Source organism: Mirounga angustirostris, unplaced genomic scaffold (genome assembly GCF_029215605.1).
Source record: "Mirounga angustirostris isolate CCGP_5_RB_7025 unplaced genomic scaffold, mMirAng1.0.hap1 SCAF_6, whole genome shotgun sequence".
Lineage (NCBI taxonomy): Eukaryota > Metazoa > Chordata > Mammalia > Carnivora > Phocidae > Mirounga > Mirounga angustirostris.
The window spans coordinates 15,981,698-16,004,268 of record NW_026991714.1 but is presented as its reverse complement, the minus strand read 5'-3'; the positions used below and the strand labels follow the sequence as shown (position 1 = coordinate 16,004,268).

The 22,571-nt window shown below is 39.0% G+C and overlaps 1 protein-coding gene across 1 annotated transcript in view; it reads right to left on the bottom strand.

Moving 5' to 3' along the window:
* The window catches only part of USH2A (usherin), a 701,438-nt gene that overhangs the window by 9,217 nt on the left and 669,650 nt on the right, over window positions 1–22,571 (bottom strand). Inside the window, exons 64-68 of the mRNA XM_045876094.2 lie at window positions 12,233–12,439; window positions 9,211–9,449; window positions 8,218–8,426; window positions 2,723–2,899; window positions 835–918 (exon numbers count right to left, since the gene is read on the bottom strand). Of these exons, the coding sequence (XP_045732050.2) occupies window positions 835–918; window positions 2,723–2,899; window positions 8,218–8,426; window positions 9,211–9,449; window positions 12,233–12,439 (916 nt within the window). The remainder of the gene's footprint in view (window positions 1–834; window positions 919–2,722; window positions 2,900–8,217; window positions 8,427–9,210; window positions 9,450–12,232; window positions 12,440–22,571) is intronic.

Genomic DNA, 22,571 nt, shown 5'->3' with positions numbered 1-22,571 from the left:
ATCCAGACATGTAAGATCTAGAATCACAGAATAATATATATATATATTTTAGTGATCGAAATTATCCTTGATAACAATATATATGTTTACCTGTGTTTCAGAATTTTTGGACATTTGTATTAAAAAAAAACCTAACTATACATGCATACAGATTTGATATAAAATTAGTTACTGGAATCTAAAATAGGGTATCAGTTCCAATTCTGTTCTAATGGAAAAGATTTGGCATTTCTCTAACTTGCCCTTTGAAATTGTAAAGTATTACACATGTTAGATTCAAAGATTGTAGGTAGAACTCAATTTAAAAGATGCTCCATTAAAATTATAATTTCATCTCTTCAGCTAAATTACTTGGTAATAACAATCAATCATAATCTTCTACAGAGAATACAAGAGAGAAATCTCCCCAATTCACCATTTTAGGCTCTGAATCTACAATATTATCTCCATGATCAACACAAATTGACATTAGAGTATTTTCTCTCTTCCTCTGATCTCTTTTCTCTGACTTCCTCTATAAATCACTTTTTTGGTAAACAAAGCCATTTTAGTTCTTTACCAACAGGATTTGTGGGTAGGAGAGAATTTAACAATTATCTCTCTATGTCTATAATTCAATGACTCGGTATTTTAAGAGTACCACATGTCCTAACTCCTTGTCTAATGTAATTTCTGTGAGAACTTTTAAAAAAATTTCTTATAATACTTAACACAGTTCCTTCCATATAGTCTATGCTAATACATTAGCACACGTATGTATAAACAAATATATGGGTTTTTTTTTAGAAAAATGAATAGGTTCTATACTAAATATAATATGAGTTAAACATTTACCAAATCCGGTAGCAGTATCATATTGGACCACAGGTGTTTTAACGCTTCCTTCATCTGTGGTGCAGATGACCTGGAAAAAGAAGGCTAGAAAAAAGGTACATGACTAGGTCATTCAACACCTACAAAGTGGGTAGACTTTTAGAAGAGCAACGTACCACAGCACAGAAAAGTCTGAAAATAGTTTTCCAGCACAAGCTGTGAGGTTTTATCTAATAGGCAAACTTCTTTCTTTCTTTTTTTTTTTTTAAAAGATTTTATTTATTTATTTGAGAGAGAGAAATGAGAGAGAGAACACATGAGAGGGGATAGAGTCAGAGGACGAAGCAGACTCCCTGCCGAGCAGGGAGCCCGATGTGGGACTCGATCCCAGGACTCCAGGATCATGACCTGAGCCGAAGGCAGTCGCTTAACCGACTGAGCCACCCAGGCGCCCCGGCAAACTTATTTCTAATATTAAAATTGCCAAGAAAAATAGCTATCATTAGTGCAATAATAGTATGTATTTATAAGTAATACAACTAAATAAGCTCAGAGCTTATATAGCAAAATAAATAAATAAATAAACAAACAAGAATTATCAGAAGAGTAAAGGATAACACCCAGTGTGTCTTGTTGTTCTATACATGGTCTAAACCTGTTCCTTCAAAAGGTACCAGGTGCACTTTACACTATGTGACCCAAAGTTTCCTTCTAAGCAGGAGAGCTCAAATGGGATCTTGGAAATCAAATGGTCTAAATACTTCTTTCAATAGCCGGGAACCCGAGAGAGGCAACTCTTATAAGGCCACGTAGATCCTTAGAGGCCTGCCTGGGAGTAGAACCCAGATTTCCCGACTACGGGTCCATCTGCTCGTCACAACAGCTGTCTTAGGTGACCGAGAACTGTGACCATGGAAATGTGTAGCCCAGTTATAAAAATGTTATTGATAAACTTCAAATATTATAAATGCAATGCTGGAGCTCATTGTTTATCTCTACTTTTAACCAAAATAAATAGTATTTTCAAGGAAATTTTTTTTAAAAAGTCCACTAAAGAATTCACTTTATAAATCCAGAGTGCTTAACATGTCTTCACATCTCTTGGTCTGGTGGTCACATTAATCATTAGAAAATACTTAAGACTGGGGCACCTGGGTGGCTCAGTGTGTTAAGCGCCTGACTCTTGGTTTTGGCTCAGGTCGTGGTCCCAGGGTTGTGAGATCGAGCCCCGCTTAGGACTCCACACTCAACACGAAGTCGGCTTGAGATTCTCTCTCTCCCTACCCCCACTTATAATCTCTCTCTCTCTCTCAAAAATAAATAAATAAATTCTTTGGGAAAAAAAAAGGAAAATACTTAGTACCTTTTAAAGCTTTTTCTCATTTCAGTTTAAAAACCAGACAAACAGAAGAAGAACATGTCATTAAACAGGGAGAAAGAGTTCGGTTTTCGAAGGCAAAGGGGTTTTGTTTGAGGAACGGATACCAAGGTTGGTTAAGGAAAGCCCTCACTCAGAGCCCTTAAGAGTTGGAGATGGTCACAGCCTGTTCAGTCTCCGTTTGGAGGCTGTGGATTCATCAAGGAAATATCTGACGTCCCGAAAAGTGCATTATTTCAGGATACTCAGTGACTACTCGTCGGTACTCTTTCTCTCATGGTGCCCTGAGCTCTCATTCCATTGTGGGGACACTGAAGTCACACAGCCCTCCCCCTCCTTCTGCCTCATAATGGCCACACATCAAGCTTCACACGGGAAGGGAGAGCTTATTTACTGGGAGCCGCAACTTTTCCACAAGAAGTGGCCACTTAAACCAAGACATTTACACATTTACTGGTCACCTTTCAGATGGACTATCAGGTGGGGACCCAGAGTTCCTGACACACTATGAAATGGGGGTCAGAAACTAACTTTTGTCCGCCGTCCTCGGCAGGTAGAGGGTGGTGTCGAAGCCACGATACACACGCTGGCCTCCATCAGTCACCACGAACTCCTTCAGTGGGCCGTTCAGCAGGAAAGAGCCACTCCAGTCCACACGCACCAGAGACAAATTGCTGTCCACCAAAAATGGGGCTCGGTACTGGGGCACTGTTGGGAGAAAGTTTTATGTTCTAAACATGGTTACTTCGGAGTACGTGTGTGTATGTATATCTTTTTTTTAATATGTCCTCCCTCACCCCTAAATAAGCATTGTTGGAACCCTTCATATTTTCCTCAGTGTTTAAAAAAAAAAAACAAAAAACAACACCCTTGCATCGGGGGTAAAAAGAAAACCAATGGGAACATGTGTGAAATGCTTTCTCAGCACCGTTGCGCCTGCTTTCCAAAAAAAAAAAAAAAAAAAAAAATCAATGGAGAGCAGTGTTTTATGAAATAAAACTATTAACATACAATGGTTGTGCTTACCAACATAACCCTGGAGCTCATATTTTGTTGCATTTTCCCTCTTTTAACAGGTAAAGTATCCTTAACACTATTAACTACAGTAGATTGCTATTTTTCATATCGAATCAATATTTATTGCTACAAAGCCCCAAGGACTAGATGAAGTTAATATATTTTTTTTCCCTCTGAACTAAACTGCTTAGATGGTGAATTATGTCCTTTTGGCACCCATTTATTTTTAAAGCTTTTCTTGAAACGTTAGTTTGTTTTCTAAGATAGTTAAAAAGCCTTGCAAATAGCAATTCGACTATAATAATTCATTGCCCTGACTAATCAATCAATAGCATAGTACATTAGTATATAATCAAGTTCAGGTCTCCTAAGTATTATATCAGATACAGAAGCGACTTGGTGTGCATGTTCTCTTTCCATTATTCAGCTCCTTACTAAAACAAAGGAAAAACAATCTGTAACGGAGTCTCATCTTTTAAATGAATAATTTTTGCTGAAACAAATGAAGGGTTGCCATATCATCTTGTCAAGTCAGAAGAGATTTATTTCATGAGATCTTGTTTTCTCCAAAATAATCAATACATTTGTAACAGCATTAAGATCCATCTATATACTAAATTGGCTTTTAAGAAAAGAAAAAAGGGAGTGGTGGAAATAAATTGGGTATCTTTTTTCTTTAGAAATTAAACCCATCTGTTGCTGATGTTAGGAAATATAACAAAATAAGGAATAATTTATACTTGGGCCATCTCAGTATTTAACCACAAGACAACTTTGATTCTTATCTTTCAAAATAAGACATTTTTATAAAGCCATAAGAAAATATTTCTGCAAATGCGAAAACAAGAGCTACCAAACCCTCTTTAAATATCTGTTTTTCCAACATAAATTTTGCCCAATATCACAATGGACTATACTATACTGTTGTATTTGTCTGTGGCTTCCTTTTGTCACTCAATTCAGTAGATTTCCACGTCTCCTCTGCATCCTAACAGTATAAATACAGAGGAGGCTTGTAAATAGTAGGAAAATAGAAAGATAGGAGCTTTATTTGCCTTGCAGGACACGGAGATCTTCCAGAGGAAAGAGCGATTAAACAACCAATATCCTCAAAAATAATGGATTTGGAGACTGAGAAAACAGGAAAAGCCGCTATGCCCTTTGCGCTTGATGTGTTTTATCTCATTTAATCTTCAAAACCATCTTGTAAGAATTAGTTCCTAATTTTTCAGGTTCAGAGGAGCCAAGTAACTTGCTTAATGTCAGTTGCTGGTAGGAGACCGAGGATCTGAACCCAGACCTGCTAAACCGTAAAGCCCACGTCGCTTTGTTGTAACCAAGACACATTTACTCAAAGGAGCACAATTTACTAATTGCTTTATGGGTGCAGTCCAGTGGTGACTAGGGATTTTGTGAGTTGGTTATTAAACCCAACCATTATTGAAAAGTAAATTACATAAACTGAAATAAATGGTATTAAAAGAAAGGTAATAAATACTCAACTTCCGTAACTCCTTAATCATTTCCCTACAGTGTATTATTATCTATGCCCTTGAGGTTATTTACATCTGTTGTGTCTGGACAGTACAGCGATTACAAGCGCGCACCACCAGCCACCTCTTCCGAGCTGTGCTCCATGCTGTCACACGGGTACCTTGAAATCCGCTGCAGTGGGAATATTTACACCACGGAAACTGGCGAGCGCTTCCAATCAGGACATTTTTCTCTCAAGAAGAAGGCCAGTTGTTCAACGTTGACGCCTCACTTCTGTCCTGGTGCCGAAGGTCTAGTTCAGGCACGGGGGGCAGAATGCATTGCTAAAGGCTCTCCAGACCCTTTTCTGAGTATGTAAGTGATCATGCTTATATAAAACTACAAATACTACTTTTAAAGTACTTTTGGTCTGTATTTCCGATCCCTATTTCTTTCTTTTTTTTTTTTTTTAAAGATTTTATTTATTTATTTGAGACAGAGAGAATGAGAGACAGAGAGCATGAGAGGGAGGAGGGCCAGAGGGAGAAGCAGACTCCCTGCTGAGCAGGGAGCCCGATGCGGGACTCGATCCCGGGACTCCAGGATCATGACCTGAGCCGAAGGCAGTCGCTTAACCAACTGAGCCACCCAGGCGCCCCCCTATTTTTTTCTATTCTAGTGTGTATCATGAGTTAAAAGTAGCACGAATGGTATTTACAAAGCCCTATGATAGCCAGTCACTGATTGTACTTTTCCATGTCTGTGGATCCAGTAAAGTGGGCCAAGTGAGCCCCTTCTTCCTTGGTGCTACTTCTTCAATGTAAAGGAAGAACAGAAAGGAAGGAATTCTTAAATCTGTTCACTCTGTTTTTGTTTTGTTTTGTTTTTTTTTCCCCAGCATGAGGAAAAAAAAATCTGGTGAACCTCAGCTTGATGATTAACAAGAGAATTGGTTATCCCTGCACACCTCACACAGTTGTTTTGGCCTGGCCTTCTGGCCAATACACACACACACACACACAAAACTGGAATAATTAGCAAAACTGGCTTATGGTTGTATTATGAAGGGTAACTCCTTCTCAGGGATGGTGATTATATTTTCTCCTGCTCCTTGAATACAGTAGCATTTTTTTATTAGTAAGTCAGAATTCATTTTACTGTGTTTTCAGGTAGGCACAAATATTTCTCATGGTTCCTTTAAGGTTTGTGAAGGGAGGAGGTGAAAGTCAGTCTGGAGGAAGTTAAAGGAGAAATAGGAAGAAATGGGCAAAGATACAAAGAGCGTTCTTCAGACAAGTTTTGCTATGAAGGGAGGAGTGTGGCAGGCCGCAGAGGTGACATGTGGGAGCGAAACAGCTGTGACTTTAACCGGGATACACTGAAGGTCGCAGAGAGGAGGACGTTCAGCAGCGAAGGGGCTGCTATTCGAAGCACAAGAGGTAGGATTATATCAGGTAGAAGGACCACCTTCCTCGTCGCAGACAGAAATGAAGCCAATTGCGGGTGAATGCGGTGGTCTGGGGTAGGAAGGGAGCAAACGTCTGACTGGTGACTTGTCTTTTCCTGGTGAATTTGGAGGCAAGGAGTTCTGGAGAATATAGGGAGAGGCGAGTGAGGATAGGATGGGGGTGGGGGGCGGGGTGGGAGGATGTAGGAGGCTTGAGGAGGGTAGAGAAGGTCCGAAATCTTTATTACAGACCAGGGTAACATTGTGGTACTGAGGGTGCCACTGAGCTGGGGGATTATGAATTTAGAGTCATAGTTCCACTTTCCAGGGGTGGAAACTGGCAGGTGACTTCAGCTCTGGCCTTAGTTTGGGGACACTTCATGGTACAGCTTCCAGAGCCTCCGTTCAGATTCTGGTCTACGTGAACGGCATCTTGGAATTACAGTGTATGGTCCACGGACCTGCTTCAGTTTTCTGTGTATTTGGATAATAGCACTGACTTCATCAGCTTGTGCTGAGGATTATTTGTAAAATCCTTGAACAGTGGCAGGACCCACTCTCTCAGAGTGACCTGTTGCTAACATCTTGCCATGTCACCCAGTCACATTAAGGTCTTTGTATGAGGCTTTGGACTTTCGTGAATGTGTAACTCTTACTTCAAAAAATGCCAATGCCAAATCCGGAAGATGAGATTATAAGTTGATATAATGTGGCTGGAAAGCCAACTTGTGATAAGTATCCAAAATATTAAAATATTTGATGTAATAAATTCCATTCATCGAAATTTAATTTGAAGATGATCGGACGTTCAAAGATGGGTTCACAAAGAAACTTCTCACCACATTTATAAAGAAAAATATTAGAACAACTAAAATGCCTAACCAATTCATAGGATGGAAAATTATATAGTCATTCAACTTGGTTAGGCTAAAGCATTTTTAATGTCATGGGAAATGCAAATAAAATGTCAAGTATAAAAAGCAGACTATGAAATTTTCATTAGAGTATGATCTCAGCCACATAATAGAAACTGCATGGGCAAAGGATTAAAGGAATCAATTAGGCCAAAATGCTAATGTGGTTGCCTCTGGGTGGTGGGATTATAAGCAGGAGTGGCTTTACGGGTGTGTGAACCACACAGCTGCACGGGGCCCCTCACATAAGAGTCACGAACTTAGTTTGATGCTCTACTGTCACTGTCTTGAAATTCTTAGTGATTTTTGAATAAGGGAACTCACACCTTTACTTTCCACTGGGCCCTGCACATGATGTAGCTGGTTCTGACTCTAAGTACTAATTTTATTCTTAGTACTTTTTGTATTTGTTATTTTTTTAAAGTTTATTTATTGAAGTCATCTCTACAACCAACATAGGGCTCGAACTCACGACCCCAAGATCAGGAGTCGCATGTTCTTCTGACCGAGCCAGCCAGGTGCTCTGTTTTTGTATTTGTCATTTTTATTATTTTTTTTTTAAAGATTTTATTTATTTGACAGAGCACAAGCAGAGGGAGAGAGAGGGAGAAGCAGGTTCCCTACTGAGCAAGGAGCCCGATATGGGACTCGATCCCAGGACCCTGGGATCATGACCTGGGCCGAAGGCAGTCGCTTAACCGACTGAGCCTCCCAGGCGTCCCTGTATTTGTCATTTTTAAACAATTGACATATATACGTTATAAATTCTGAAAAGAAGTTATTTTACAGAAATGTAAGGAGGCCCCAATTTATTAGTTAATTGTTCTTTGGTTTTTCTTGAAGTGCCGTATCTCAATGCTTTCTGGAAATACTTTCTGGATTATGCCATGCCATGTAATTTGAAAAGAAAAGGAGTGGCAAACTAAAAAAAAAAAATCATCTCGGAGGGTGTCTGGGTGGCTCAGTGGGTTAAGTGTCTGCCTTCTCAGGTCCTGGGATCAAACCCCGAGTCAAACAGAGGAGCCTGCTTCTCCCTCTGCTTGTGCTCTCTCTCTCTCTCTGTCAAATAAATAAATAAAATCTTAAAAAAATAAAGCAAAAAAAGAAAAAAAGCCAAGTGTCTCCTGGTTTCCCCCCTACCTCTCTGGCTGATGGTGGCAGCCGCTTCTACTCACATTCTGTTTGGGTGATGAAGCTGATCCATCCAGAAGCCGTGCTGCCCACCTCGTTGTGGGCCACCACTCTGAGTTTGTAGGTGGTGTAGGGCTGGAGGCCCTCAAGGCTGGCCGTCAGCCCCAGCCCCACATACTTGGTCTCTGCTTGGCCGGGGGCACACAGCGTGGCTAAATCTGGAGGGCAAGCCGCATAGAGCTGAAGCTCATAGCTAGAAGCCGAAAGCAGGCAGTAAGATTAGTTGAACTTTCTTTGAAAACGGGGTATATTTTGTGAGGAGACATTTTGTGTTAGCAGAACCATCAGCTCTTTCTGATCTCCATTTGTGGGAAACTGCTGTCAGTAACACTTTCTTTAATGCCATTGGAAATGAGCAGCAGATGCAACCAGAGTCAATGTGCTCACATGTGCCGTCCCACCAGCAACTAGCAACCCTTGTTGGTAGAGAGAAATGTCTCTCTTTTCAGAAGAGTGATAAAATTGTTCTCCTCTGTTGAAAATGGAGAATATCATTTTTTTAAACAAATAAATAATAACCAACCAACCAACCAACAAAAACAAAACAAAACAATATCTTTTCATCCAGATTATTTTGAGTGAAATACCTTCCTTAGTTTTCCAAACAGTGGTTCATGACATTTTAAATTAGATCAAGCAAGTTCTGATTTAACCACAGAAGTTTTCTGCATTCCAGCTGAGGCCTATAGAAGGAATAATTCCAGGGAACCATGAGGAGGAGCCTCTTTTTTCAGTGAATGCAAACACATTGCATCATCTTTCTTATTTAAAGACAGTTTGGTTGTTCGCCTTTCTATCTAGTTGATTTTGTGATTTAAACACTTGTCAGGGAACATTACAACTCTAATCAGTTTACTTGTCTATTTTGCTATAGGTATTTGTTCAATAAGCATGGCTTCCTTAGGCAGTGCTGGGCAGCTACAAGACTGTATGCATGTCTTATTTTAGCTTATTCATCCTTTCGTCTGGCCCATTACCTTTGAATGACACCATTGGGGAACAGGGGTGGGCTCCACCGGAAGGAACCTGTCCTCGAGGACAGCGTCTGGATTTGGGGAGAGGAGAGTCCCGAGGGTGGAGCGGGATGAGTTCTCAGCTCTGCCGTTGGCCCTTTGCTGCAACAATTGAAGCAGGTGCAGGCCTCCACCCCAACGGAGTACGTGGTGAAGGGCTGCAGGCCGTGAAGAGTCTGCTGGGTGGCCATGCCTTCAGACAACTGTAGGAAGACAGAGGAAACTAGATGAGGCCGTGTCACAGATCACAGACAACTGATAAATGTTTATCATGTATCTCACCTCCTACGAAGAGAGTGCCATGCTCCGTACCCTGGGAGATGCACCAGAGCATTTAGCATAACATTTACCCTCAAGGAATTGCCAGTCTGCTTGGAAAGGCATAACTTAAACATGCAAAAAATGTAATGATATAATAGTTAGAAGTCTGAGGTAACAGGATAGAAATCACAATGCATAATATTGTTTATCACTATAGAAAGAATAGAATATGGCACAAAACATGCAATATATATAGATATCTTTTATATATATATATATATATATATAAAGATTTATTTATTTATTTAATTGAGAGAGACAGAGAGTGCATCAGCAGGAGGGACAGAAGGAGAGGGTGAGAGAATCCCAAGCAGACTCCACACTGAGCACAGAGCCTTATGCGGGGTTGGATCTCACTACCCCGAGATCATGACCTGAGCCAAAACCAAGTCAGATGCGCCACTGACTGCACCACCCAGGTGGCCCATAAAGTATGTATTTTAAAATTTTTAATTAAATTCCAGTTAGTTAACACAGTGTAATATTAGTTTCAGGTGTACAATTTAGTGATTCATCACCTCCATACAATGCCAGGTGCTCATCGTAGGAAGTGCGCTCCTTCATCCCCACCACCTATTTCACCCATCCGCCACCTACCTCTCCTCTGGGAGTTTGTTCTCTATAATTAAGAGTCTGTTTCTTGGTTTCCCTCTCTCCTTCTTTCCCTTATGATCATTTTTGTTTCTTAAATTCCTCTGTCTGACAAATAAATAAAATCTTTAAATTCCACATGAGTGAAATCATACAGTATTTGTCTTTCTCTGACTGACTTATTTTAGCATAATACTCTCTAGGTCCATCCATGTCATTGCCAATGTCAAGATTTCATTCTTTTTTATGGCTGAATCAACTCCATTGTGTATATATATACTATGTCTTCTTTATCCGTCGATGGACACTTGAGCTATTTCCATAATTTAGCTATTCTAGATAATGCTGCTATAAATACCGGGATGCATGTATCCCTTTGAATTAGTATTTTGGTATCCTTTGGGTAAATACCTAGTAGTGCAATTGCTGGATCATAGGGTAGTTCTATTTTTAACTTTTTGAGGTACCTCCATACTGTTTTCTAGAGTGACCACAACAGTTTGTATTCCCACCAACAGAAACACAAAATACGGATCAAATTCTGTGACCCTCAGAATAATGCCTTTTCAAAAAACAAAACCTATATTTCAACTGTATTTGTAGTCAATATTCACGAAGGTTCATACTTTGCCATTGTTATCAACGTGTGTTTTTTGGGCCAAAAATTCCCTCAAATCCATGTTAAATTGAGTATTTAAGAGCTTGAAATATATATCTTATATATTTGTATATGTTATATTTTTTTATATTTTATGGATATGTAAGAACTTGAAAGTCCATCTCTTCCCCAGCGGTGTTGGTATGTATGAAATATAGTCTTTTTTTCAACAGTCTTTGTTATGTTATAAACTTTTTGGTTTATTTGGAGCATGTTTTTTATCTCATTGTGGTTTTATTAAGAACTCTGGAACAAAAGAGTTCAGAAACTGGAAAATAAATTTTTACATTCACGTAAGCAACATATAACTAAGAAGAGTTATCTGCTATTTAAAAAAATGTGTACAATGCATTCCAAATAGAAATTATTTTAGTTTATTAATATTATCATTTTATAACCATGGATAATCAAGGGTTGATTGTATTTACATCATCTATATTTATTGAATACGAAGCCCTGTAGAAAATATGCTAATATTCCTTTAACATTCAATATGATACCACTTTCCTTGCAAGTTGTCTTCTGAAATTGTGTTTCAATACCTAGAACTCTGACCTCAGAGGATTTCTCCACACTTACCCAAATTGTTCCCTAAATTGGTCTAAATAATTTATAATGTCATAGTAAGATCTGCATAACTCGTCCATGAGGTTCTTTTTGTGAACAAAGTGTTATAATCTACACTTATGAGAAATGTGAGAGTGTTACACACTGTGCTACAGAGAAGAGGCTTTATTCTGCTGACTCTCAGCCTCTTCGTATAAATAATGTAGGAACTGGTCTAGTTCATCATTAGGGTCCCTTCAGCCAGTGGCTTCGCTAGAACACGGTGTGAAAGATGATGTCTCTAAATTGTCCATTGTGTTTCCTTCATGTCCCCAAATGTGCCAACACACAAACAGCAGAGCAAGACTTGTGCTGGCCAAACTGTTCTGCTTTCTCCCAAAGTGCTGGAACTTTCTCCAAGTCACCGAAAGACTGAGTTTTCAGTGTTATTAGAGACTTTCTCATGCCAGAATGGGGGTCCGAGGATAGTCTTTGCTCTATTTTTTCTTTCTCATATTAACATTTACACCACCAACAATGGCCATGTGTCGATCCCTTACTGTATGGCAATTCTTGACATGCATTTTCTAATTAAATTAAATCAATTGTCACTAAAGTCCTAGGTTTCTTATGTTTGTGGAGTCTTTAATACCTTTAGCACTTCTCTCCCTGAATACTTAAATAATTTCTGTAGTTTCCTAACTCTCACTATTTCTCTCTGATGGATCTTTGTGCTAAGTTCATCATGGGCAATTGAGAACAGATGGGAAAGAAAGAAGTCTCAAGTAGAAGAAAAGGCCAGGGCACCATAGTCAATTTTTACAGAACAAACCAGTCCTGGATTTTTGTTCAGAGTAATCTGCTACTCACCACTGTCTCCACCCCACTGGCGTTGGAGAACAGCCTGTAGAGACTGACGATTCCGTTGGGCTTCCCAGGGGCGCTGATGTTGACCACTGCTTGGGTGGAAGAGACTGCATGGAATGTGGGGGCCCCAAGACCTTCTGGCGGAGCAGGCCCAGTTCTACACCATGTCCAGGTACTGGGGGCTTTTCCTGCTGAATTCACTGCCCAGACCTCCAAAGAGAAATCAATAAGACCACTCAAAAGCAAGGTAACTTCAGGCTGGAAGAAAAGTTGGCAACCCAAAGCAACCAAACACAACAGAATGAGATAAACTTGGATCTTGCAATTTTGTCATCACAGAGGAGAGCAAGTTCTTCCTCTTTTTTGCCTTTGGCCATGTGAACACAAAGGGGGCCAATTAGGAGCCCTAACGTCAGAATGCAGCAGGCTGGTTAAAGCCTAATGAAAAACTCCTCATCTCTGAGTGGGGTGTAGAGTGATTTTGTCAGCTTCTGCAACCTGAATGGATCTGCAGACTACATAAAACTCAGCAATTCTTAAACACCGTCCCCACCAAATCTGCATGAAAATTAAATTTTCCTTTCATCAAGGAGGGAACAAACATATGGAAGGATGCATAATCTTATTTATCAAGAACCATTTGTATAATTAAACACGAATATCCTAAAAGGTTGCCTTAGGTCGTCATTTGCATGAGTAAGTAATTTGTACAATGTCAGGTACAATAGACAGAGTAGATGGATGTGTGAGTGTATAGGGTTAAATTAGGCCCAATAACAGCCAACTACACAGTGATCAATCAGAATGATAGATCTAAATGGCAATATAAGAAGACTGTCTGCATGTTTAGGAGTAGGAGTATTCCTTAGTAAGCTTTCGTGGTGTGCAAATCTAACTTCAGGAAATTTTCTTTCTCATCCAGTGTCTTCTACTATGTCTTCTAATATATATATATACACATATATATATGTATTAAATATATATATATATTTATTTATATTTGTCCTGAGCTTTTAAAATCTGAAAAACTTGTTTGATTCCATAGTACACACGTGCCAGGTGTGCAGTGTTAAAAAAGCATGCAGAACATCCAAAATATGAGATGCTTAGAAACAGACCGTAGAATTTACTCCGCAGTGAGAGCTTAGCTTTGTTTTTGTTTCTTCTACTCAGTGTTATAGTGTTTCTCTGTATTTCTGTAAAAATATTCTGTTCCTAAACCTCAGCAATTAGAAATTCTTCATCACTAACTGGGAATATATGTAGGACTTAGCGTCTTTTGTCTTTGACAGGAAACCTTCATAATATACTGCCCTTTTTCTTAGTCTTTCTTTTTAGTATTCAATCAATTTGAGATCAAAATAACATTCATATAAATCAACGTGTTTATGCAAAGCAGGATCAGCCTATTTACATGAGCTACTCAAAGCAGTTACAATGAAGAGAAAGCTGACTGAAATAATGAAGAATTATGGATTTCACAAAACTTGTCCCACAAGGCAATGTTTCTGTTATACCAAACTGCCAGAAGAAACAAAAAAGAAACTGTCAATACCTCTTTGTCTGTTGAGGTAAAAAGTCCTTTACACAAAAATTGCGTGGATTTTTGCCTATGCCCAGTGAAGCAAGAAACAAGGAACTGAAGTATAGTAGTTCAGGATTCAGAATAAAAATGCTAACAGAGGGGCACCTGGGTGGCTCAGTTGGTTGAGCGTCCCACTCAGTTTCAGCTCAGGTCCCGATCTCAGGGTGGTGGGATTGAGCCTTGAGTCAGGCTCCACACTCAGCATGGAGTCTGCTTGGGATTCTCTCTCCCTTTGCCCCTCCCACTCGTGTGCACACTCTCTCTCTAAAATAAGTAAATCTTTAAGAAAATGCTAACAGATATGCTTATGATTTCTACTGAGAAACAATGAGCCCAAGATTTGGGTCCATCTTTAGAGGGTGGAGAAAGAAGCAGCAGAGATCTTACATGGGAAATTTTGAGCAATATGACCTGATCTTTTAATTTTAATGAACCAATATAAAAATCAAGAAATAAAATGTCTTGTGAACATGGAGTTGCCTACTGTATCTATCTCTATTCTTTCTGTCATCTATCTAATCCATTCGTCCATCCATCCATCACCACCTATTTACCTACCTTTTACCTGACAAGCTAATCCATCTGGTTTGTGACCCAAGATTTCCTGTCATGATCATTGGGTACAAAAATATGGGCTCTTTCTGTGTGGGTTGCTCACAGAAAAGAAGGGACATATTGGTGGGGTGGGAGCAAGTAAAGCTTATGAATTTCAAGTCAAAGTGACAAAAATTAAGGATACTCTTCATTTTTTAAATTTATTCACAATATCCTTATTCCTACAGTATCCAGCTGAACATATTTACTCTTTTATAATAAAAAAGATGATTAAAGTTTTCACTAAAACAATTATTCGTGTTTAGTGAACACTTGCACACACACACACACACACAATTATAACTGTAAGAGTTAAGGAACCTCCCAATGAAGAACGTTATAAACAAGAACAAGTTGGGACTGGCCGAATTAGGGTGTTCTCTTCTCTAAGGTTTTGGTTGTAACCATGACAAGAGTTATAATGTAAGAAGATGTCACAGAGAACATAGATCAACCATTTGGATAAAACCAAAACAACTAAGACCATTTAACCACAAATTCTATAATTGACTAGAAAAAAAGTAGATTAATTTCTGTTTATATTTCTGTTTTCAGTTTAATTAAAAAAAATCTAACCAGTGACCATTACCATCTTTATGTTATTGTCCATTAAAGAAGTGAAATTGTTCTTTTATTTATTATCCTCCCTCCCCGGGACTAATGACTGTATTTTGCCTTAAAAAATTTCAATTACCTTGTGTCAACATCTGCCACCAAGCTGCCAAAATCCCATTTCTGTGTAAACAGGTTTAATCATCTCTTCTCTGTTTAAAACTGCCTCCTAGAAATCTTCCATCAGAGGAGTCTTTGTCAAAAAGTGTTCCTTGGCCACGATCATCAAAATCATTTTGCGTACTTATATCAGAATTTGTGGCAGAAGGACCTTGGAACCTGTCTTTCTAACGCATTTCCAAGTGATTCTTGTGCCCAAGATTATATGAGAAACACAGAAGGCTACTCTCTATAGAACCTGGTACAGAATCTAGGCACTATACATTTTAAATTTCTATTCATACATCATAAGAATAGAAATTTAGAGTTGTACTCTGCATTTCCTTTGTCGTTACCTTCAGCCATTCAAAAAAGCATGAAGCATGTATCTGTTTGAAGATGTTACAGCTGCATTAATCATCATAGAGTTTATTACAGTGGTCATGGTTCCAAACAGAACCAGAGTTCACTAGCTTTGTAGAACCATCATTTGCTACCTAGTTTTCACTCCAGGTGTAAATTTCTTGAAATCCTGATATTTCTGAAACTTGTTGGATCCATTTTTCCCTTGCAGCATATTATTCTAAATACTCCCAATTCTTCTCAACACACTTCTCCTTTTAATTTGCTTCCAGAAAGGAAGAATGTGTGAACAGAAGTATTTGTAATAATTGTTGTAAAAGAGACAGAGAAGGAACCATGACTCTGAAGAGGACAAGGGAAGGGGAGATAGATCTGAAAATTCTCCCAGAGTGGTAGCCCATTGGGTGCTTACAGTACTGTGCTAGTTATTCTTTAGCCCAACTTCTACACTTAACTGTAGAGTTTAGTGCTTTGTCTTACACGAAGCTTTAGTGCTTTATAGCTTTCTGAAATAGCATTCCTTAGGACTGATATTTTCCAAGTATAGTCTAAATGCAAAGAGAAATTCTTAATGTAAATCTCTGGGGACTTCCTGATGTGTTTTTCTTTCTCATATCATCAACAAATCTCCTTAGTTGTAAAAATATGTCATGATTCTTTTGGCTGAGAGATCATCATGCTACAAGTCTTGTTAAAGTCCAGGGAACAGCTTAGAAATGTTGTCTACACTGTTAGCATCCAATTGATGTCTACTTGTTCTTGTACTCACTCTCATTTTCCATACAAAAACAGAATGCAGGAATAACGAAATTCAGCCAGTGATCTTTCAAAGAAAACCTCTAATCTGTTGCCTCCTAATGTAAGTGACAGTGACTGTCCTTGCCCTTGGAGCAATTTGAGATTTTGTTCTTTTTCCAGGCTGCTTATTATAAGAGTTGTATTATGCCTGTTGCTCTCAAAAGATTAAGATTTGGAGGCATTTTTGAGATCTCTGCAACTTCCGTGATATTCTGTAACATGCTTCCTTGTGGAATAATGACAATTTTTGATAGCACAAAAGCCTTTCAACAATACCGATGACATATGCATATTGAACAGCACTAGGGAAGCAACTTCATTCTTTCTAAAACTAGAGAACATGAATATATTTTTGTGACAATTCACATCAGAAATAAACAAAAACCCAACATGAATGTCCAAATGCCAGCAATTAAGAAGTAGAGTAAATAGGTTGCATGTTAACAGACAAACAATTAAATTATTTGTTTCCTAGGGGCATGTAATGAGATTGTTATCACATTCCCATGAGGGAGACAAATAGATATTAAAAAGGTCTTTCCAATACCTGTATTGGCTAAGGCCAACAGCTAATTCAATAGATTCGATCAAAATCATCACTTCTTTCACTGCTCCTGATTTATGACTTTGACTGTAGTTAGTCATCACTCATTGCAGTTTGTTCTCCAGTGCTCATAAATTATGCCTCATAAATAAAAAGATACAATCAAGGAAATCATATCAATTCACCTACAACCTTGGAGTATATTTTCCCATGGCACTTACACTAATGCCTTTTTAAAGGGTAGCCTGTTGTGGGTTTTGAATATGTTTGAATAGCAATATGCCAAAATGGGCTTTGCCAGAATTATGGTTAGAGAGACTCATGGCTAAAAAGAGAAAGCAATAAACCTGAAATTACATGATTACAAGATTATTTTATTTCATGAGAAGTCCTGCAGGCTATAGTCATAAAGGACTAGCTTGCTGAAAAGCTCTGTGTAGCTGCCTATTTAATTCTCTACCTATCTGATTTTCTTTCATCATCAAATAGACTTTTTCAGCATCTCTGTTTGCATGATACTTTACTGGATATATTATAGTTCTACTTCTACAGATATAGTCCCTGCATTCCAGGTTCCTTTTATCTGAAACACTTTGGATCAGACAAGATGGAACACGATTTTAATTGAATTCTGGGACCCAGGGGAAGAAGGGTACAACAAGACATTGTCTTCCTTTCTACTGGTACTTTTGAAATTCAGAGATGTGAAGCTACTGAAGAAATTATAAGACATTTTCTTTGCTAGAAATGGGTGTCTTCTGTCACTCATGCTTAGTGCACTACCTTGCTCTTTGGTGTCACTCAATATATATGAATATGAGGGAGGAAAAACTGGCTTCAATGTTAGTGGGAAATCCTAAAATTAGCCTCAGTTTGATTTTAGTGATAATAATGAGAATTTGGAATTTATCACGTACTACTTTTTATTGCTTCTATCTGTTCTCCCCATGAGAAAATAGGAACCCAGTTCCATCCAGCTCTTATGGAGGATACATAAAAGTAGTTAATGGGTTTACTGAGCCCTTGCACTTTTATAAGTGTATTATATGTACTAATTTATCTCATCCTCCCAACAATTCTATCAGGTTGGTATTATATTGTCACTGGTTTGCATGAGGAAACAGGCACAGAGAAATTTCTGCAACTTGGAAGTGGGAGGGCTGGCTTTCCAATACAAGTACGTGGTGTAAAAGCCCAAACTCTTTGGACTTTTTCTACATAAGGTCATTGATGGAAAACCTGGGCACATCTTCCAAGTGTTTGACATTGCGCTCTGGGACTGTCATAGAGCCCTACAGGGACTGGATATTTCTCCAGAGAGCAGCCTCAAAGTGAGACGGTGGGAATTACCACAAACATCATGGCGTCCATTTCTGCTGGCACTTACCATGTTTTAACACTATTTTGCATGTCACACAGAAGCAAACAGTATTCACATACTTTCCATACTGCTCCAAACATGTAAAGGTAGTGAAATTCCATTATGTTAACTAAAATGATAACCATACCCCACTGATATAACATTGGACACGTATATATTCTCCACAATAAGTTGCTAGAAAAAACTAGGATCACAATAAATAAATAAACAAACAAAAAATGTAAATAAACAAACACAAAATGAATAGGTCATATACATTAGGAAGGAAACAACTTATAAACTGTGTAAGATACAGCAATAGAGCAGAGAATGGTTGAATTGTTCAGGAGGTGCTCTCAGGAGACGATAATCAAGCTGGAATGCTAATGCAAGAAGAAGGCCACAATGTGAAGACATAGGGGGAAAACATTCTGGGCAAAAGAAGAGCAAATGCAAAGTCCCTGAGGCTGGATTCTCAAGAAGACTAGTGCAGGCAGGCTTAGTGAGTAAGGGCCAGAGAGCAATGACATGAGGACAGAGGTGGACAAATGAAAGTCCCCATTGAACCAGAGAGGAGTTTGCATTTTATGGGAAGCCAAGGGAGGGTTCCCAGCAGGGAACTGACTTTATCTGATGTACATTTTACAGAAATAACTGGGTATTGATTACTTTTTATGAATTTATCTATTATTTTAATTTTATATGTGAGTGACAATGCCCTGGCCTTTAAATTAACTTATTTAAAGTTTACAGCCACCCTACTAAGGTAGGTCTTTTTACCCTAATGTTATGGATAAGGAAATGAAGGCTTAGAGGGTTTAAATCACTTGCTACGACTACAGAACCAGTGAATCCTGGAGCCCAGATTACATTCTGAGTCAGTTTATCTTTGCAGGGTTAGGATTCATGCCCTGATGGGGGTGACTTGAGGAAGCTGTGGTTCAGCAGAACAATTACTGGACTTGGGTCTGAGTTCTGATTCTTCCACTTCTTAGGTACCTTGCACAGTCATTCAGGCTTCTGATTATACAGAGGGAAATAATAATACCTATCGCACAGGGCTATGCTGAGATTTGTGTGCAAGAATGTTATGTATAAGTTTCCAAAGAATGGGTTGGTGGATAAATACGTTTATAAGTATCTTATCAAGATTTTGAAAGCCCCAGAGCAGTATATAAATGCAATTTGGAGCAACCATGGGGTGAATTTAAGGACACAGCTTTGGAACCTGAATTTCAGGTTCAAAGTCAAGTTCTTCCACTCACCAGCTGTATCCTGGGGCATGTTAACAATCATGCAGTGCATCAGATTTCTCAATGTTATTATTAGTAATAGCCCTTATCTCAAATGGTTGTTATGAGTTAATACATGTAAAGCTCTTAACATAGCGCATAGCGAGCACGAAAAAATAATAATGATTATTATATTTTTTGTGTGAAAAGTTAGGAGAGAGTGACTTGACAGCTTGAAAGAGAAAGTGGGACTAAGTAACAATTCTGTACTCACTTCTGGGTTCCATGTAGCTGTGATGGAGCAACCATAGATTTGAAGACCCTTCACAGCATTTCAAGTTTAGGCCACATCTCTGTGTATCTTTCTCCAGGTACTTCTCTGCTCTCAAATTTTGAGGGTTAGAGCAAATGTATGCCTGACTTTTGAGAAATGTTGTTCTTACATCAACATTTGTATATTGGATGGCATTGTCTACTTTGCCTTACGGTTAATGAAAATTTCTTAAATACATCCCAGAGTCTAAGTGAAAGGAAACACTGGAGCAATTCATTGGATTCTTCAGAGAAAAGAATTTTATTTCCGGTTCCCATTACAAACATGCTATTGGCATCAAGGAGAGAACTGCACAGTTTCCAAGATGTTTTTAGGCATCTTAGTAATGATCATATCCATCAGCAGATAGATAAATCAATTCACAAGAGAGAGTCTCAACCATCTTCTTAAAGATTTCAATTGAATGCATGTGATTTACTTAAGCTTCTTAACGTTTTTTGTTTCCACCTGCAGATTTGATTGCTTCATGTAGCAAGACATTTATTTAGAATTTAATGGAAATATAACATCAGTCTAAGTACTTACGTGCAATTCTCCTTAAGCCTTCAGATTTACTTAGTGTTTTATCAATAATCATGGAGTGGTGAGCCAAAGCTTGCCAGGTGATCTTCTAGCCTGGAAAGGATTCTTCGTCACATATTGAGTGTATGGGGAATATGCTAGGTATGCTCCCTTTGCCTCCAGATCCATTCTCTGCCCTGCTTTGTGCACTGGGAAGTGACTCTGCAGACTGCCTAGGGATCTTCTCCTCCCTCTGGCTTCTTTCCAGTTGGATTTGATCAAAGGAAGAAGAGAGTTCAGTTTTTTAATGTCTCCTGATCCCTCTCTTTGGCACCCCAGTTTGGCAAGACTGCATTCTTTCTCTATGGGGACAGCCCCTCCTCACTGGCCTTAGCATTTGCTGGGTTCCAGGAGCAGATTCTTTCCCTTTAGGCCTAGAAGGTAATAGTGTCTGGCTATTGCTGGTCCCTGGGTACTTTAACCTCCCTTGTTGATTCTCTTAATGCTGCCCACACCTCAATAAATAGCCTTTTCATTTAATTCTCTTCAAAAGCCCCTTTGAGTATGCCATCTGTTTCCTGCTGAGATTCTGACACCGGGGAGAACATTTCCAAACCTTACACAGGCCCCAATAACAATGGGTGGGCTGAGATTGTCATTGGATCGTAAGCATGGAGAGATTGGAAATAATTTTGTGAGACTGGAGAAATAGAGGAATAGTGCCTTCTCATGTCTGCATAGAATGATTTCAGTCAAGTACCACCTGTGCTGCTCAAGCCCATCTGGCCAGAGAGTGGAATGAGAGGGGTCATGAGAGTCTGGTGCTGTCCTTGAAGATAAGGCATTCTCTGTTCCTCTCTGCTTTTCTGCTGCACCATCACTTGGATCTTTCAAATATCTTTCTTCATAGCTTATACTACCATCCCTATATTTTTATGGATATATTATTCATGGGTGTGCTTATCTTATCAACTAAACTTTAAGCCCCTGAGGAACAGAGATTTTAGCTTCCTGCCCCAATCCTAGTAACGAGGCATACACTTCGAACATGGTGGGCCTTTAATAATAAGTTATTATGTATTCAAGTACTAGGATAAAGGGAAATAAGTAAAACATGTCTCATCCTTTCCTGGATATTTTTTTAGGACCAAATCAGGTGAGCCTTGATTTCCATGGTCAACTCACTGAAACAGGAGCTGTTGGTGAAGAGCCATGAGGGCAGGTTGGAGTTACATATTATCTACCTTCAGTTGGAGAAAATTTGGTTACATTTAATATTTTATGTCCAGCAAACAAGCTTCCAACACAAAGATAGGAGGATCAATATTGGCTTCGGTGAAATATAAATTTGGGTTGCACCAGCGTGAGGGTGAGAACCAAGGCATATTCAGAGGAATGGCTTGTATCAAAGGCAAAGTAAAGATTGCCAACAATTGCAGCTTAGCAATGAACCCTAAGGGATGCCATGAGAGAGAAAAAGAATGAAAAGAGGTACACACATGTGAACTAGAGCATGCTCCTGGGTGTGTTCACACACACGTAGGTAGAAATGATCTCCTATTGGAACAAAAAAACCCAAAAAACAAAAACAAAAAAGACACGGTTCCTGGTCTGGTGGCAGAATTCTGATTTCTATTCATGGAAGTGTCGTGATGGCCTTTGGTCTAAGCTGTAGCACTTTGGCTCTAAAGTTTTAGGACAAATGCACTGTTTGAGACAGACCACATCAATAAATCATTTAATACCTTGAGCTGTGGGAGCTGGGGGTGGGAGCAGCTTAGTTCTTGTGGGAGAGACTAACCAAACAAAAGCTTCCATGCTGGTCAGAAATACGTTAGCGAGATTAATACCTAATTAAATGCAAGTCCAAAACCAAACAGAAAACATGCTCAATACATTTTCTCTAAAAGTGGCATAGAAAATGCTTAGGAACGGGATGGGATAAAGGTGATAGCAACAGAAAACAAGCCATCTGAATCGAGTAGCTAGTCACAGAAGTGTAGACTCAGAGTTGGAAGGAATCCTAGTCATGGGTACGTGGGCAAGGTAGTTTTGTCCTGAGAAGAGAAATGGCAAGGACAAAGAAGACTGGACCCCCTGATTGAAGGGGCATCACAGTTTCAGAACCAACTGTGCTCTTGGTTAGAGATTTTTACAGTCTAGCATTTTATTAGTGACTCACGATAGAGACATTAAGAGTTTTCTTAACCTGGCTCTTTTCTGTCTTGGAAGAAAGTACCTCCTTTTTTTAATATAGTAGGGGCCAAGGGTAGAGGGGGGAGGTGGGCCTACTTGTAGCAGGCATCCAGCTAGACAGATA